Source organism: Triturus cristatus, chromosome 4_2 (assembly GCF_964204655.1).
Source record: "Triturus cristatus chromosome 4_2, aTriCri1.1, whole genome shotgun sequence".
Taxonomy (NCBI): Eukaryota; Metazoa; Chordata; class Amphibia; order Caudata; family Salamandridae; genus Triturus; species Triturus cristatus.
In genome coordinates this window covers 222,459,886-222,478,750 of record NC_140586.1, presented here as the reverse complement: position 1 = coordinate 222,478,750, position 18,865 = coordinate 222,459,886, and the positions used below count along the sequence as shown (strand labels likewise).

General features: G+C 47.0%; 1 protein-coding gene across 3 annotated transcripts in view; it reads right to left on the bottom strand.

Annotated features, from left to right (window-relative positions):
• Positions 1-18,865, bottom strand: part of JOSD1 (Josephin domain containing 1) — a 115,135-nt gene that overhangs the window by 7,139 nt on the left and 89,131 nt on the right. For all 3 annotated transcript variants that reach the window (XM_085601287.1, XM_085601288.1, XM_085601289.1), the window contains 2 exons: positions 15,019-15,147; positions 9,698-9,892 (listed from right to left, as the gene is read on the bottom strand). In XM_085601287.1, the coding sequence (XP_085457413.1) occupies positions 9,698-9,892; positions 15,019-15,147 (324 nt within the window). The remainder of the gene's footprint in view (positions 1-9,697; positions 9,893-15,018; positions 15,148-18,865) is intronic.

Below are 18,865 nucleotides of genomic sequence, written 5' to 3'. Positions count from 1 at the left end.
CAAGTAGGTCTCATCCCAACATTTAGAAGAATTGACATTATAATAAAGAGACCATATAGAGCACATCACAACCCAGTTTTTCTCCTATTACTCGTTGACTTTTTGCTTGACTTTGACAATGCACAGCACTCTGCTGCCTTTTGGCTAGGTTTGCACGATAGGAATGCCATATACATACTTACAAACAACTATCTCATTAATCAATGTCATTAGCTAACTCAGAAGTACACTGCTGGGATCTGAACATCTGGCCTGAAAATTATAGACTCCCCTGCATTGGGTGTTCAATCCTGTTAGTAATAATATTAGCATTTAAGAGGGAATTCAATATCTGAATTCTCTACAATGAACTTATTTTTTTACTTTGTGTTAGTAGCAACAGTTCAGTGTTTTTATATCTTTGCCACAAAGGGAAATACTGCACCATTAAAAACCCAAATAGTAACGAAAAGCAGTCTTAAAATAAAGATAGAGTAAACCACATGGGATTCAAACTGGCCACGTAAGTGTACATGTACAGTCGCTTTAAACCCACTGAAATATTTGGCAGATATAATAAGTTGCTCTGTTTGTCAGAGTGGTCTCTTAGCCACAAAGCAGGACGGTCTAGTTAAAAAACTAAGGGGTGCATAATGTACAGAAGCCCATATGAACAAGCATTTGCAATGCAATAGGTCTCGCACTATTAAAGTCTGAGCTATTGGCATTGCTATTAATAATGCAACACAAATAGCTCAAACATTCAGTAATGCGGGACCTATTGCATTGCAAATGCTTGTTTTCTTAAGACATGGTACGGGGCAGAGTCAGAAAGGGGGTAACAAAAACGAGCAACAACATCCTTCCAAACACTGCAGTTTGTTATTACAGTCTGGCTCCAAGAAAACATCTGAGATGTACCGAGGAAAAAGCCCTGAGCTGAATAAAAACATTGACACCTAGACGAGGTTTGTCCACTTATTGTCCGGGTGGAGGGCTCCGATCACCGCCCAAACCTGCCGCGAAGGAGACTTCTACGAGCCGCAGGCTCTCCGAGGGTGAAACATGTCAAATTCCAAAACCCTGGCCCATGTGGATTCGGAAACACTAGCCCATGTGGTCACAATAGACAACCTATCCGAGGGTAACACAGGCAGAATAGGAGACTGTGAGAACGAGTCAATTGGTGAACGAGTAGATGCATGCGCAGGTCACGTACGTACGAATGAATTAAAAAATGAATGACTGGGCACAAGGCTAAAGTATTAGTTAATGAGTACTGGCAGAGCGCAGGCACCTCTCACGAGTAGATGACACCACCCTACAACATCCTGGCCTCCCTCAGTCTTAAGCATTCATCCAGCCACACTGTCACTTGTTTTTCACTCATTCATGCACTCTCATTCATCCATTTGTGCATACATCATTCATCCATACATTCCCTTTTTCGTGCATTAATTCACACACGCACCCTACGACTCGCCCATTCATTCTGCTTTGAACTGGGTCAATAACCCATTTGCCCGTGCACTTCCTTATACTTGCATTGGATTGCCCCCTGATACGCTCTCGCCTTCACCCAGGCACCTATAGACACAACTACTCATACAAAATCATATTTTTAAAAAAGATGACTTATTGGCTTTTCTAGCGCTCGTTCTGGTCGAAATAACAATCGATGCGGCTCTTCTCAACCTGGTCGCAGATTCAAGGCACATGGACTGCAAACAATAGTCAGCGCTGTTCTTTTGAAATGAAAGCTTTGGGGTTGTCGCGTGGTCAGCGCTCCGACTCCCATTGGTTGCTGGCCTCTTGCACAGTGGACTAGCCTAGCCTACTTGCCATGTTCACTGTGCGAGGATACCTCCAGCTGATGTTTACAATCACACATTTACAAAGGTAGCGAGAGCTGGAAAATGTAGGAGTGCCATCGAAATAAAGTCCTATGTGTTCCCTCGTAAACTGCATTCCCACATGAACACACGAAATGCATTCGCTGTGAATTCAATTGTGTACGTTCGAGGCTACCGCAGTACGGAGCAGAGGCGTCTTAACACAACATTCTCTGCCTACCAGGCAAAGAAGGGAGAAAAACCCAAGAAGGCTGGGGCTTAGAAATACAATGCGCTCGACCAAGGATGCTAGTTGAACACAACATGACCCTGGGCAGCTCACCGTTCCTAAAGAGTGGGCTGAATTCGCTTCTTCTTTTATTGAAATTATTTTTCTCCAGAAAAATCTTATAAAAACATACACATGTTCACAATACATGTGGATAGTGAATAAAATCATAAAGATTGACTTTATAACAGTTTAAGCATTCCCAAAATCTGCCAGTGCAGACACTGCTACCAAGGCTACCACAGGCGCAAGAGTCTGGTAAGAACATAAATTACCGGGATCGTAATCCGGAATCCGAGCTTGGTAATCAGCTCCCACTCTCATCCCGACATCTAGAAAGACAAAAGCAAGGGGATGAGCCTGATGGGCATTCTTTTTCTCCCCCACACAGCCCTCCATGACCTCTCTTTCACAGCGTTCGAGGCTCCCACCGTGCTCGTCGTCGCTGCCGCTCTCGTCGCTCATGAGCCCGTTGGAGGGGCTTTTGGCGCCGTTGGGTCGGGTCCTCCCGAGGAACTCAATCCCCTTGTCCATCATGCCAGGCATGGTGGGGCTGCGGTGTGTTAGGTGTGAGTAAGGGGCAGCCCCGCGCCTGGCCGGCTCTGGGTCTCTGGGAGGTGGGGAAAGTTAAACATGGAGTCGCGGTGGTGCTGCTGCAGGCGGCGCTCGGTTACGCTCATAAACGACGCCCCTTTACGCACAGCAGGAACGTTAGAGCAGAGGCGGGGTGGTGGCTGAGGTCCGTTTGCTTTCCGTTATGCTGTCTGAGTCTGAGGACAGTTACTGGGTGCCGCTTTTCAGTCCCTGGTTGTTCCTGTCCGTCGGTCTGTGCGCTGCTGTCGCTCATCGCAGGCAGCCGAGGAAAGGAGCTTTGGTCAGTACTGCAGGAAACACCGAGGTTTGTTAGCCGCTTTCTATCTCCTAGGAGGAATCCCGCCCGCATGTGTGATTGGACAGCAGCAGCCCTGCTCCAGGAGTGAGGGACACGGATGGGAGCGGTGGTGGGGGAAGCGGAGGGCACAGGGGTGTGGGGGTTTGGAGCAGGAGTACATAGTGGTTGCGCGGTGCCTAGGACGTGCGTGTTGAGAAACTGCATGCTGGCTTGCGAGGGAAGCGGGACAGGAGATGTGCACGCCGCGTGGCTGTAGGCGCGTACACAAACTCAAATCCGCCAAAAGCCTGTGCGTGCACATCTCCTGTCCCACTTCCGAGGCAAGTCAGCAACAATAGATCTCGCTTGCGAGCAGCGCTTCGCGCTGCGTTTGCAGGCGAGACCTAAAAACAGAATGCATCAGTGCAACTTTCAACATACAGCACTATATGATGGAACTGGCCCACTAAATGCAACAAAGCAATGCATAGCAGCTCAATGAAGCCCTTCTAAAGTGGTCAAGTCCATTATCCAGTCACGGTCACCCATGAAAGTGGCACAATTAGGGCTAGTTAGGCTGCAGGTAGCAAAAGGAGTGGGCAGCGAGAGGGCCCTTGAGGCAGCAAGGGCATGGGAAGCATTAGTAACACTCCTAAAGACCCCAGAAGACGTTGGTGACGATACTCCCCTGACTGCTGCAACACCTGAAGCAGTAGATTAGTTAGCTTGCCACTTGGCTAAGAGTGTTGTGGAGCCCTAAGAGAACATGGTTAGTGCGCCCTGCCGTTGCTGCAGCTTAGATCATGACACATGCTATTAGATACATCTGTATGCCTACACTGCCAATAGACCCAAACCGTCACCTAAATGTCGATTGTATGTGACATTCCTGGTGGGAGGGATGGGAGGGGGGTAGTTGGGGGATAGAGTTGATTTATGATAAGTATCAATATCGTACTGTGCACTGACTGACCCGGAGCTAATGTAGAATGTTTGTAAAATGGGGGGGGGGGGGGTAACTTGAATAGGGATTAGCTAATTTAAATGTGATACCATGGAGATGTTACTACCCATCTCAGTTATGTAACCTATTGTGATTCTATGGTAAACAAATAAAACATTAAAGTGGCACAATGTGTACCATGGTACCTTGGGACAAAAGCAAAGAATAGCTATTTTATAAAACACTACTGGTGTCGCTATGTGTAGTTCACTACAGAAATGGCACTAAACATAAGCCGCACATCCCTGCATGAAATAAAAGTCTAGATTATTGAATCATTTACACCAATTCATAACTACAGGACAGCTGAACACAAATTTATAACATAATTTCCAATCACATGTTCACCCTATATTGGGACTGGATATCCGACATACTACAGTAGGAAAAAGTCAGCAAAAGCGGATCTCTGGTGGGGACAGTTTGACAAGGTGTCAAAGGAAAAGCAGCATGTACTGTTTGAGGAACTCCCAGATCTGCCAATCTGAACAACCACATGGCATGGTCACTGGTATTAAGCTAAGGCAATGTCCAATTAAGCTCCCACGTCACCTCAATACCCTAGCTTGCTCAGGTAGAATAATTAATCTGTGCCTAGAGGGATCCCAGTATCATACCGGTCAAGGTAGGGATTACAGTACAGTGCAGTGAAGTAGAAAAGTGTGGCACACTTTTCTTTCACTAGAGAGCACTGGTGCAGTTTCTCAGTTGACCAGCAATACTGTCAAGGAAACGGCACCAGTAGTTCTGTGAAGAAGGCAGACCTGGTGTCACAGGACACCCATGCTGTTTCCGTCACAAATCCTACAAACGCTATAGAGCTACTGAGCATGATCTTCTCCCTTCCCTCTTCTTCAACTGGTTTAAAAACTGGTCAATACTCCCATTCAAGGTGGCTAGGAATTTGTAAACAAAATCAGAACAAGCTTTCATATGAGTAAAAGATAGGGAGATAATGGGGCTGAGCCTGACAGACTTCCAGTTGCTGCTGTATCTTCGCTGCGAGAGTGTTAGAATTCGGGGTCTCTGGTTGGCGCAGGTATGCACTTGCGACTAGCAGGGACCCTTTCCTCTAAGTCAGGGGGAAGGATTACTCTTAGAACATAACCCCTGCTCACCCTCTAGGTAATGTGGCGCGAGCAGTCAGGCTAGATTCCAGAGGGCATTAGGCTAAGCATTTAAGGCGTCCCACAATAACCACCAACCCACCACACAGGGACACAAGACTGTATTTATAAAAGTAAAGTTCTTTAATCAGGCTTCAGAATACAGTGTTTCACTTTAAAATGAGGTTCCAGTTACTTGTTATCACTTTTCAGGAGGCCACAGTTCTCTAAATGGTCATTTCTGGTGCAATCTGCACTTTCTGGGGGTCTGTGCGCTTCGTAGGGCCCTCCGTACGGTTCGTACCAGTGTTAGAACGCTTCGTGCCGTTTCTCACGCTTCCCGCGTGAGCACGCGTACTGGGACTCAAGCCGTACGGGCCGTACCTTCGTAGGTACGCGTCGTACGAGTCCGGCATGCCTCTTGCCACTCCTCACGCTTCCCGCATGAGCAGCATCTAGTTCTTTAAAGCGGTACGGGCCGTACAGGTGCAGGACGCGCCGTACGGCCTTGGTGCGAACCGCACAAAGACTCGCGGTTCCCGCGTGAATAGCGTAGTGGGATGACTGCGCCGTACGGACCGTACACAGCAAAGTAAGCGTCGTATAGGGTCGCGTTGGGGCTCACAGTACCTTCTTCTTGGGGACACAATTCGTGGCGGCCTCAGCAGTCCTTGGCAGGGGCGTCCCGCGTCGTGTTGGAGTCCCGCTGGTCAGTGGACGGCGATGCTTCGTGGGGCGCCTCAGGACGTCTCAGCACACCTCGATGTTAGAAGCAGGAGGGGCAGCTCGGGGGTGATTTTTCAGCGCGTGCGTTGTCGGCTTCGTCCAGAATCGGCGAACCAGTGCGCCGCCGGTCCTCACAGTGGTCTCTACGGCCTGGGGTCGCAGAGGCTCGGCGCTGGGACACAGGCAGTCTCTGCTTACGTTGCGAGCTACGGCTCGAGGGGGAAGTTGTTCACTTTGCTCAGGCCTGGCAGGGCAGGCCTTCACGGTGCTCACAGCAGCACAGTCGATCAGGAGTCGCGTTGCTCAGCGAGATGGGGGCACACAGGTTCTCTGGGGTCAGCGTTAGCAATCCACCCACAGCAGCTTCCTCTTCTTCCAGGGAGGGGTAGCGCCTATTGTTCCTGGGGCGCAGTTCAGGGGGCAAGTTCACAAGCAAGCCCTTGGAGATTGTTTTTAAAGCACAAGTTGAATTCAAAGTCTTTCTCAGTCTTTTCTTCCTCTCCTTCCAGCAGCAAGGCACCCTCCACAGGCCAGTCTCTCAGGCTTAGAGACAGTACTCCTCCATGCAGCTTTCCCAGGTCCTTCTCTTCGGGCAGAGGTTCTTCTTGGCATAAACAGGATCTGATTTCTTAGGAGCAGGGCTCCTTCTTTTATACACAGTTTCTTTTGTTCTTTGTCGCCAGGGGGCCTGTGCCTGGCTCAGTCCGGTTTTGGAGCACTTTGTTGTGGTGACTCTGCACTTTCCTTTCAGTGCACAGGGCAGAGACATCAGCCGCTCCACAGCGGGCAGAGCCAGCATTGTGGTGGCAGAGCACAGGTCTATTCAGAGTCAAGGTGTGCTCCTCCCACCCATCCTGGTGTAATCTCTCTACCCACCACCTGGCAGCCAGCCTGTCTCCTGGAATTCCCCAGCCCTGCCCCTCACTGAAACTAGGCAGCACACACACACACACACAGCAGAGGCGGACTGAAATGACTAAGCAAGTAAATACTAACTTTCTAAAAGTAGTATTTACAAACACAGGATATTAAAATAAACTTAACTAAAATAAGTATTTTATTATTCTGAGTTCAGGCATACTAAACTTGACTTTCTACCATGCTCTCTGAGTCCGCTGGGATTATAGCGTGTAATAATTCCAGCAGCCCAATCTGGCCTATGGAGAGCAGGTAGCCTTCAATCGTGAAAAACGAAAATGGCTGTAATTCACTATTAGGACATGCCACACACATCAGGGCATGTCCTACCTTATGCCTACAATGCACCCTGCCCTTGGGCCTACCAGAGGGGTGACTAATATGTAGTTAAGGGAAGGTTTAGGGACTGGCAAGTAGGTGCACTTGACCAGTCAGCATGACAGTACCAGACTGCACGCAGGTTCTGCAATGGCAGACCTTAGACACATTTTACTAGGCCGCTTCAGTGGGTGGCACAACCAGTGCTGCAAGCCCACCAGCAGCATTTGTATTTACAAGCCCTAGCACTCCTGGTGCACTTTACTAGGGGCTGATAGTAAACCAAATAAGCCAAACATGGAATCCAATGAACATCAACATTTTACCATAGGGAGAGCATATGCACCTTAGCACTGATCAGCAGTGGTAAGGTGCCCAGAGTCATAAAACAGCCAACAACAGGTCAGAAAAAATACAGGAGGAAGGCAAAAAGTTTAGGGATGACCCTGCAAAAAGGGCCAAGTCCAACAAAGAGTAATAATTGGACAGGAGAGGAGTGGCATAGCCAGCCAGACCACATCACGTGGTGCCCCCAAGCAGCCTCTCGCTGAAAGTGCTCCTTTCGCATCCGCAAGCACACAGCCCCTGATAGCAGATGGAGAGAAGCAGGGCACAGTGACCAGATTTACAAGGGCTCCACAGTCTGGGCTTACAGAATACCCACTTGGGCTGTTGCTGAAATGGGCCCTGTCCTTTCAGGGTTCACACAAAATAGTGGAAGATTGGATTAATAACCACTAGGTAAGAGCTAAGCAAGATCCAAGGCTCGGGTGAAGGAAACATCTGGGGCAGTGTACCCCGGAATCTAGTTCCCTGCACAGTAAATACCTCATGCAGTCTCTGTGATGGTACAGGGTGGGGTGAGTTCACAAGGGAGAGAGCAACACAAGGGGTGAGAGAAAAGCACGAGGGAGATAGCAACACCGGAGGAAAAGTACACGAGGGAGACAGCAACACAGGGAGTGGGCAAAATTCAGACCTAGCAGACAGCAACACAGTCAAGAGACAGCATCACAGAACGCAGGGGAGAAAAGAATATGGACGTGTGAGAGTCCGAGTGGGGGGGTGGGGTTGGGAGAAAAGCAGGCAGAGGAGAGCGCAATATGGAGGAACAGGAGAGAGAAGCACACAAGGGAGACATCAGGCAAGCACATGTACTCTCATGGATTTCTTAATCAAAAATAAAAAGTAGTTTGCTAAAAGTGAGCAGTGGACGGACACAAGAAAAGAGGCAATGATCCAAGGGTCAGAATAAACAGACGTTGGACAAGGGAAGCCATTGAATAAAAAGCAAGGAAATTAGTGAAAAACCCAGCCACTGGCCTGGCTTTAAACCTACTTATAACTGACAATAAGTCAATTGCAACCAGACAGCTTGCATGCTCTTGTGGTGGTCCCTCAGCCACTGCAAGTTCACTACAGCAGCCTTGCTCCTCCCCATGGTTTTGATGAGGGTAGCCTAATCAGCCAAAGAAAAGTAGAAAAAAGTAAACAAACGTTTTCCACTTTTTTCTGGATCACTGGACTTCTTCACCAGAAGCAAGGGGAGGGGCCTGCACAGTCTCTGTGAACCAGCAGCTGCTATAGGAGCGGCAGAGGACGTGCCAACCTGCTTCAGAAGTGACTACTTTTCCTCATCCGGAATCCCTTTTCTTCCGGATGTAGGGCTTAAGATTGGACAAATTAATTTGCAGCTAGTGCTGCTGAGGGAAATCATGTTAAGGGCTTCCGGAAAACCAGCAGCTTTCTGCCAGTAAGAAACCATAGCAGGCCTGCCTGTATAAAATACCAAAAGCCAGAACCTCCAAATTCAAAGATCCAGTTCGGTCCGCTATTCTGTACCTGAACTATGGACCAAGATGCAGAATTTGTGATGCAGGTTCCTAGTTTAGAACCTCTCTCAATTCAATGATCCTAAATCGCTGTTACTTCCTTTGACTTAACGGTTCAAAATTCAAGGAATTGGCAGCAGGTGGGACAGGCTTGACCCTTCCTGTATATTTCTGGTAATGAACAGTTGAAAGAAACACAAGATCAATGGGCAATCGCTTACAAACACCCTACAAGTTAGGAATTTTTCACCAAAGTGGAAACTGCTTTTCTATCGGCAGTGCAACCTAATGGGGTGAACGTGTGCAACGCAACATAGAGGTAACTGTTCCTGGGCCAGGCAGCAACCCATAAGAAGCCACCCACCTGTGAAGATTCCTAGACAAATTTTCCAAACCGACTCTGAAACACAGTGACCTTTATGGTACAGACTGTAAATGATTCCCTGCCAAACTAACCTTTGTCAAGAGCCTTAAGTCCATTACAAATATTTTATTATTGGTTTTCTATTAAACAAACTGTGTGGAGTTAGAAAATGGCCACAATAGTTTGGGAAGATCTGATGGGTAGGTGACTGTTTTTCTACATAGGCACAGAGGGGAAGCACCAGGGTGGAAAAACTGTGGAGAACTATTAATAGATGTGAAGGCACTCATGCTGCGGAATGAAAAGGGATACCAAGAAAACAGCCTTAGCTGTGAATCTGAAGACAATATATGGATAGCTGCTACAGTTAGGAACCAAACAAGTTCCGTACATACATCCGAAGAGGTGCGACATGCATCAGCTGATTGGACACTGTTAAGGACACACTACAGGACCTACCGTAGCTCATCCTCAGTGCCGATCCGCTCAGGCAACTTCAGCTTAGAGTCTAGATTGTAGTACGTGCCACCCACTTCCCGGACACAGATCCAATGCTGGCGCTTTAGCGGGAGCTTCACCGGCCCCCATGACAAGCTGGAGGGAAGGTTCATGATGAGACCTGTTACACTCGAGAGGGCAATGATACTCACGTCCCTGTGGGAATGGACAAGGGGAATGGAGGCAAAGGCAGAGTCTGTGAGAAACAGGCATTTGAAAATGAGCTAACAAATAACGCACAAAGAATGCATTTGTGGACAGTCAGCCCCAGTAGTAGGCACCAGTGCTGGGCACGGACAAAGAAGCTTCACTGTAAACCTAAGCACAGGCAGTACCACAAAAAAAGCAGCACAAGCTTCAAGAATATTACCTTTATTCCTAGATTTTACTCCGGAACTATACTCACCTTGCCCACTCCCAAAATACTAAGTAGTAAAGAAATTAGCCCATTTTTGAGAAGCAACCACACACACTGCTCTAGTCTGCACTGCTCAACTCCCGCAGCAGGAAATAACTCCACCATCACAGCATGATAAACCATAGCACCAGACAGTAACTTATACATTGCTTCCACACAAGAACTGGATAGTAATGACATACATATACCGAGGCAGGTTGTGACAGGAACCAAGACTAGGATAAAGAGAGACTGACACAGAAATTCTATTGACCTACAAACTGGTCAGTAACCGCCTGCTGGAACCAGCAGTGTCTGGTTGGCTAAAGGGATGCCCCCAGCCAGACAGAACCTACTGCTCCAGTCAAGGGTAGGGGATTACACTCACTGTACAATCCGTACTCACCCTTGGGTAGCTTGGCACTGTGCAGTCAGGCTTATATCAGAGGCAATGTGTGAAGTAAAGGCCCAGCAGTCACTTGTGATAAATACACTAAGCATCACAAAAGAGGCTTCATACAGGATGTATGTAAAAACGTTTATATTCAACCCATATTCAATCATTATAATATGATAAGAAACGTTTTGGGCATAAAAAAATATATTGGGAAATATTACTAGGAGTACTAGACACACATTGTTATGATATCAATAGTATGCACACTGGACAATTCCTAATCTAACCTCCCCCAAGAGAGCACCCTTATGCGGTGCACGATATCAAAAATATGTACATGCATGAAAGTGGAAAACACTTTTTAGCAGCACCGTGGGTCGGAGCCATGCGGATGAACCCAATGTATTGTGCTTTTGGCACACAATCAACGTATGAAGCGGCACCGCCGGCCAGTGTCATTAATCACAGGTGGTCCACACATGATCACTAACACACACACACACACACACACACACACACACACACACACACACACCGCGGTGCTGCAGGTAACAACCAGTCTATACGAAACGCTCTTACACACATACGCACTCAGTACCCTAATGCAACGCATCTGGTACCCGGCAGATCAATGGTTCACAATCTGCAGACACCATGGCCAATGCCTCCCTCCACCCTCTAGTTCACCCAAATCCTACTATACCCTCAGATGGAAGATAACCAACCCTGCCTCCCGGACACTAGGTCGTCCGTGGCCAAAGTCACTCTTAGTCTTGGTCCTCTGGAAGCAGGTGGGAATATGTAGCAGTTTTATTTTGGAGGCAGAAGTAAACAAGGAGAATTTAGCAGCCACTCGGAAAGTTCACCCACAGGTCTTAAAACAAAGGAGTCACAGTCTCTTGACCCCGCCTCTGAACTGTCTCAGAAGCATTACTTCAACCCAATCTTTCTCGCTACTACCTGGCGTCAGATGTATTTGGGAGGGGCCAGGTGTTGGGAAGGCAGTTGGTTCGCCGTAATGAGGGTCAAAAGAGAATAACTGATGAATGGGGAGTAACACAGGAAAAGCTCTCTATCGGAGGAGGCGCCCCCTATCAGTATATGATGATTTGGGACGTGCTCAGGCAATCCAGGCACAGCTTCTGGTGCACGTTGGTATGAGTCGCACCAGGCACTTCAGATTTCAAACACGATGAGTTGCAAATTCTGTACCTCCCTGGAAATGAAGCCCTAGGTTGAGTGCACGATGATACAGGTTGCACCAGACCAGACCGGGGGGGGAGGGGGGGGGGTGAGATTCATTAGCCAATGTGGGCACTTGAGAGGGAACCACTCTCCAGATGTCACAGGTAGATGGTGCAGGTCCCTCTCTGGAGATCTTTGAAGTCCCTGAGATCTCCGGGAGAACAGAAGGCCCCTGGTCCGAGCACTATTCGGACAGTTATCCTCCATGTGCACAACGGAGTCCTCTAGCAATGTGCACCATTCAGTCCGGGCTCTTCAGTCCCGCAGTTGAATCTCACCCTTTGCTGAAGGATGGTACCAGTAGTTATACTGTTGCGTTTCTTTGTAGTTTGGGGAAGTTCAAGGGGTCTCCCTTTGAACTACAGAGGTCTCCCCTAAACTGTAGGCCTGTCTGCCATGGAATGCAGATCTTAGCGACTAGAGGCCGGATCATGGTCCCACTAAAGATGAAGTGTCAAAAGCTCTCTCTCCAATCTAACTAATTCGGCCCTCAAATGGCAGAGGTCTGATGTGACCATGGATGTCCATAGTTTATGGCTGTTGCTTTATTAATGCACAAATGTGCTCCTCGCGACTCCGGGTGTCCACAGTAGCCAGGCACCACGGTCCACGAGACTCTTTGAGCATAGAAATGTCTATATTCTGTAAGTGCCATGTCTAAGCGAGTTATGCCCAAAAAAACTTTACCAATGGAAAGGGTTTGGCATGGCGACCCAATTGATGGGAAACATGAAGCTGCTAAACTGCAATTCACTTTTGCAACCGAAGTAATGTCAACCACTTACCCAAGTTAACCTATGGGAAGAGCAAGCCAAATAGGTAGTGAAAAACACACCTCGGTATTCCTCAGTTACCTGGGCGCATGTGCAATATGGCACACCGAGACCTGCACTGGCAGGTTGGACACACACTCCCCAGCACGAGGGGAGCAAGTGCACCGCCGAGTATGCACAGCAGACTGGACACGGGTTTAACTAATACGTGTGTCTGTGTGCACGCATAAGCCTGCATAGGCAGGCGGTACACACATTCACGAGAGCACATACAGCGGCCCACAATGGCAAGCTGCTCATGTGTTTACTCACGATAGATTGCAGTGAGCACCCATCAGTCTGCAATGACAGATCAGCCCATGTTTAAGAACACTGAATTAGCACCACTTCCCAACACAGGTAGGAAGGGCACACGCACTTTCACCCGGCAAGGACAGGCTGAGCACATGGCTTGCACTGGCACCTTTGTTGCAAGTGCGCACACACCACCCTGCCCAGACCAGCTGAACATGGGTGGACGCCCTTACGGGAGCAATTGCGCACTCCCGGCCAGCAACGGCGAACTGGGAACCTTACCACTAGCACCATAGATGCAAGCATGCAGACACAGGCCTGCCCCGGAGGTTACAACACCGAAGATGCATGTATATGCTCACCAGCCCGTAATGGAAGGCCAGGCACCTATCCAAAATGCCATAGGTGCCAGGGTGCATCCTCCATACTGCCTTGACAGTGAGGACATGCCCCGGGCCCTGAGAATTGGCAACAGCCCAGGAGTTCCCCATTAGAAGAGCCAAACTCCAAGGCAGGGAAAGCCCAATTTGGGGGTTCCTCACTACCTTGGCAGGGAACATCCATATGTACCTGCCCTCTCTTCAGCCTACCACCCCCCAGGTGCCTGTCAGGGCTTCCCCTGGGTGGCCTCATGGTATGGGACAACACAATCAGGATTGGCTGAGGTGCAAGTGAGCCAACCTAGGCATGGGTGCCCCCATAGGCTTGCAATGGCAGAGCCAATAAAGGGCTGACAGGCTACCCGATGGGTGGCACACTCAGTACTATGTCCCAATACTAGCCAGTGCCATACCCACCCCAGGTATGTGGTGTACCGGTTTACGAGGCGCATGGAGGTATGTCACCTACACCCATCATGTACGCACCCCCTGCCCAGTGTGGGCGAGGTGGAGGCATGCACATTCCCTCTGTACTACAGTGGGACAGTGCTCAGATTCCGAAGGTTATGCGGAGAGAGTTGGCAAAGACTAGGAGGAAAAAGCAAAATGTTTTGGACTAAATTACCCTAAGAATGGCCATGTCCAACACCACCCACCGGCATAAATGTGCTGGAAAATCCAGAACTTTGAGAAACACCATCTCACTTCTTCTCATCCCCCCGAAACTGAAAAGGAAAACGACCCAATGACGATCCTTCTCTGGTAACGTTCCCAGGATGTGGAACGCACTCCCTATTGCCTCAGATGTAACGCCCCCTTCTCTTGCTTCAAAAAGGAACTCCTGCTCCTCAACCAATACGTTACTGACCAAGTCAGCCAACCAAGGCATCAATAACCTAATGGACTCCCCTCTCACTCCGACCTTCAAGGAAGATGGTTATCTGACTTTCAACCGCCTACATTTTTTCCCCCTTCACTGTATACATAAGTATGATGTCTGTGCTTATATCTTTATGCATACTCATGTCCTGTGATGTAGTGCAATTTTTATTTTCCTTTGTAAAGCGCTCCGATACACACGGGTCTAGCTAGCACTGTATATATATCTGCTGTGGGAAACCAAAAGCAGCCCTGACAAAAATGTTCAAACCAGCATAGCTCCCTTCGTCTTCACATGCACTCTCTCTCTCTTTCCATCCACCTGTTTTCTCTACTCGCTATCTCTCATTGCTTTCTCTCCAATCTCCTCCTCACTCCCTCCCTTTTTTGAATCATCCCTGTGCCTGCTGCAATTAACCTCGGGGTGATAAGGAAAGTGATAGAGGCACCAGGGCACCCTAGGGTGTCAAACCTGGACTTCTGCCCACTGGAAAAATGCCCAGTGGAATAAAAGGCCTGTCTGACCCTGGTAAACCTACATCCATAGAACCCTACATGTTTAACCAGTAGGCTCCAGCACTGGCCACTTTCCCTACACATAAGTGGAATCTCTGTATCTTATCACTATACACAAACCTAAAAATCCTGTCCTGGCCCAGAGAAACGCATCATAAATCTAAGCATCATTTTTAATGGAAATAAACAGTACCTTCCAATGTTTAGTGCGGTGAAACATATCGTGGGTTTACCGTACCTATCAATTCGGACTTTAATACCCACGGAGATAAAAACTCCTATGCCACAAAAAGCATCACTCGCAGTGCATTTTAACTTAATCAGCACATTACTTGTGCTTCCATGGTGGGCTATGCATGTGAGGTACCAACAGATCTTGAACTTGCAGAAAGTTATGTTACCTTCGTTTGTCCCACCACACTGCTTCATATCCTTTGGTCTGTAGTGCAGCCATGATAACGTTCACATCATAGTTCCCATTTCCCAGCATGCTCTTCTTATGCGGTGTCACCATAGTGTTAGGAGAGAGCCTGCAAGTGGAGGAGGATAGTTTAAGTGCAGGGGAAACAATCACTTCCATAAACAAAAAGCGTTAGCGAAAATACGGTTTAGAAACATTTAACCTCCCTCAGGAAAAAATAAACATTTGTGCTACTAACACCATGCATTGCTTTGGTGTCTCCAAACTCACCGTACAAGGGGACTCTAGTTGCACCCCTTTGAATAAGTCCCAATGGGAATTAAAGTGCCTAGGGAAACTTTTGTTCCTATACACAAGGAATGTGGGTTGGCAATTCTAACTTGATTCTTTGGGGCATGCAAAGATAAATTTGCGTATGATGAGTCCCCTTCTACAACAGCACACATGAGCTAAACAAGAACAGAAAAGGAACAGATGAGTTAGGAGTTGTTAGACATAAATGGCTGCGGATAATTCAGTTTTTCTTTTTTGAAACAATTACATTGATTACTATGAAACCATGCTGTGAATGATACAAGTTCATTCCAATCCATTGAACGTTTTGCTGTCCATCTGTGATCTCAGTTAATGCGATCAAAGATTACTATTGTCTTTACAGTTGCTGGAAAATACTAAGTGTATGCTTGTATAGATGTGGAAAACACCATTTAAGAAAATACATATGGAAATAAATTGTTTCAACATATCAATGTTCAAACATTTAAGCTGTTGAAAATGCACCTCCCTAGAACTGATCAAAAAAGTCAAGTAATGCTAACGTTGCTTTAAGATTATAAAACCTGCTTGCTACCCTGATATCAAGACAGGAGTACACAGAGGCCACTACTCAACAAGCCTGGAAGACTGAATACTAAAGAAACCAGTCCAACTATACTGATGAATCCTACTCAGTACATACAACGTTGCTCCTGAACTATGGAGGTTCTTGGAGACCTTCAGAACATGGGTGGAAATAAAACATTAAATATAGGCTAAGGTCTAGATCAGCTAGCCATGACCTCATAGCCCCACTGCAGCAGGAAGACTACAGATCCAAAACAGCAAATTCTAAAACGCTATATCCTTCCAAGCCTCACCCTTAATGCGTGAATTGAAGGGCCCGTTTTACTGTGTAAAAATAATGGTTCACTCAAGAGAATTTCTTAAATTATCTAGTTAATATCTCCTTTCACGCGTAATGACCAAGGGCATACTGCATTCTGCATCATAGTTTTAGCAGACTCATTCAAAAAATGTAGTTCCACCAAGTATCAGTCTAACAGAAAATGTAGGATAAGGATTGGGTGTGCTGAACCCATGCTCCTAACCAGAAGTAACCATTGTGCAAGGACAGGTCAAAGACCTAAAATAAAGTGTAGGACCAGGGGTGCAGCTCTGAGAGACCACTAGTGTGAGAGTTTAGGGGTTCCCAGATTTGGCTGCTGTGTGGATTCATGCTGACCTCAGTCAGGACGGTACAGGAAGGTATAAAGTGGGACCAAAGCGCCTTTTATTTCCAAGCAGTAGAGGAGCTTCACCTCAAACGGATGAGCAAGCACAATTAGGTAATTTGTTAAATTAATACCTGGCACATAGTAAGCTAACTATTTTGAGAATACACACAATTGAAAGTAAGAATTTAAGCGAACATCAAAAATTGGAATCAAAGATGCCTTTTGATAGAAAGATAAAAATTTCACTGAAGATCATTGATGGGAACTTGGACAGGGGACAGCAATGCTCAACCAAGTCTGATGCAGCTGCACTACAACAATTTGCAGAATACTAAAGAAATATGCCAAATGCATCCTTTTACCCAAGAGCGTACAAATCTTTTACTACAAGAGCGAAGTTTCATGTTTTTCTCCTTCAAACCGGAGTAAAACTTCTCACACCAGTGTTAGTCTATGGTGAAACTGATGCATCTTTTTTGTTAGTGCAGCACACCCATCTTGATACCTTCAGACAGTAACCAAAAAAAAAAAAAATAAGTTCCTTACATGTGCACTGTGGTTCTAAAGTATGGATATCTTTCAGAGAATCACAAGCTTGAATCTTCCCCATCATCATGGTGGGAATCCCACAGTAAATCACAACAAGCAATTGCTATGAATATACTCTAACAGCTGTAGTGAAAGCAATTGACATTGCTAACCAATTCACATTATTTTAATAAATCCAAACTTCAGCCAATCAGAGACCATACTCCTGAAGCACTCTTCACCAGCAGGGCCACCATACAAGCATGAGTGTTAAAAGGAACACACACGCACATATGTATATGGTATTAGAGTGGTGAACCGTGAGGGGAGGTGGGAAGGTCTCATTTGAATCTATGAAAGATATTAATACGAGAGCCACAAAGTACAGTTAAGCAACTTTTTTCTCCAGTACAGAATCTTTTATAGATTCACATGCTTGAATCAGAGTAGTCAGCAGTACCAAAGAAAACAAACATTCGCAATGCATAGGTCTCGCATTTACGAGAGTTTAAGCTATCGTCATTTACAATGGCAATAGCTCAAACTCTTGTAAATCCGAGACCTATTTCACTTCAAAGCAGCGGCCACCATCATCCAAGGCTGCTTGAAAGTGAAAGTTCGCATGGCAAGGAAAGCACGTCGTACCTGCAGTAGGAGAAATCCATTAAAGAAAAGAGTTTTTACAGACTAAAAATAGGACATACCGTATCGCATCCGAAGTAAAAGGGCCAGTCGCCATAGGAGGTTACAAATGCAGACAAGGCAGTACCAAGGAGGGACTAACGCACCTAATAATGACACGCGGGCCAGCATTTACCAAGGACAATGACACAAGCCAATGACAAATATGGGTGGAAAGCGGGCAGGGCTTCAAAGCCATACTCCAACACTGCATGTCCCGCAACAGCGCATGCGTTGCCCAGGCTCGAACTAAAAACAGTGGTGGGTTAGGCAACACCACTCATTTAGAAAGCTATGAAAAAGATTTTTTTCAAAGATAAACATATCGAGATAGCGACCATAACTAACTGCATATGATATTGCAAAAGCTAAGACGCTAGCAATAAAAAACGAACAATATTATTCAAAGTGGTATGTGGGACCCTTGACCAACCACTCATCCAGATGAGGGAAAACAGGTTAAGCATTTCTTCTTAAGAACACCACCACAGAAGCCATGCATTTCGTGAACACCCTCGGAGCAGACTATATAGCCCAAAGGGAAGGAATTTGAATTGAATTGGGAATGTCACCCCACCACCTCGAACCTCAGGAACTGCTGTTTCACATGATTGGGGGGGGGAGATGTGGAAGTACGCGCAGGAGGTCGAGAGACAACATGCTGAAAGGTTGTTTCTTTACGTACTTGTTCAGCAGCTTTACATCCATAACCTGCCTCCATTTTCCTGACTTTTCCCTCATGAGGAAGAAGTTAGAATAAAAACCTTTGTTGCACTGCAGGAGAGGAACCTTCTCTGTTGATCCCTTGGAGAGTAGTGAACGCATTTCCTCCTTTAACAGAGCAAGATGTCGATACGTTCTCATGGGAGGAGGTTGATTGGGAGGTTTTTTGAACAAATTGCAGGGTGTAACAGTTATGTATTAAGTCTAACAACCATTTGTCTGAAGAGATGCTCTTCCAATGACTGTAAGAGTTGGAGAGATGCTGGCACGAGGGTTTTTGGTGAGATTGCGAGGTGACAAGTGCCTGTAAATAATCACTGCTGTCTAGCCGCTTCTTGGGCTCCATTTGCCCCCTCCCCACAGCCAGGGGCCACCTGCATGTTGGCTGCCTTGAATAGGTGG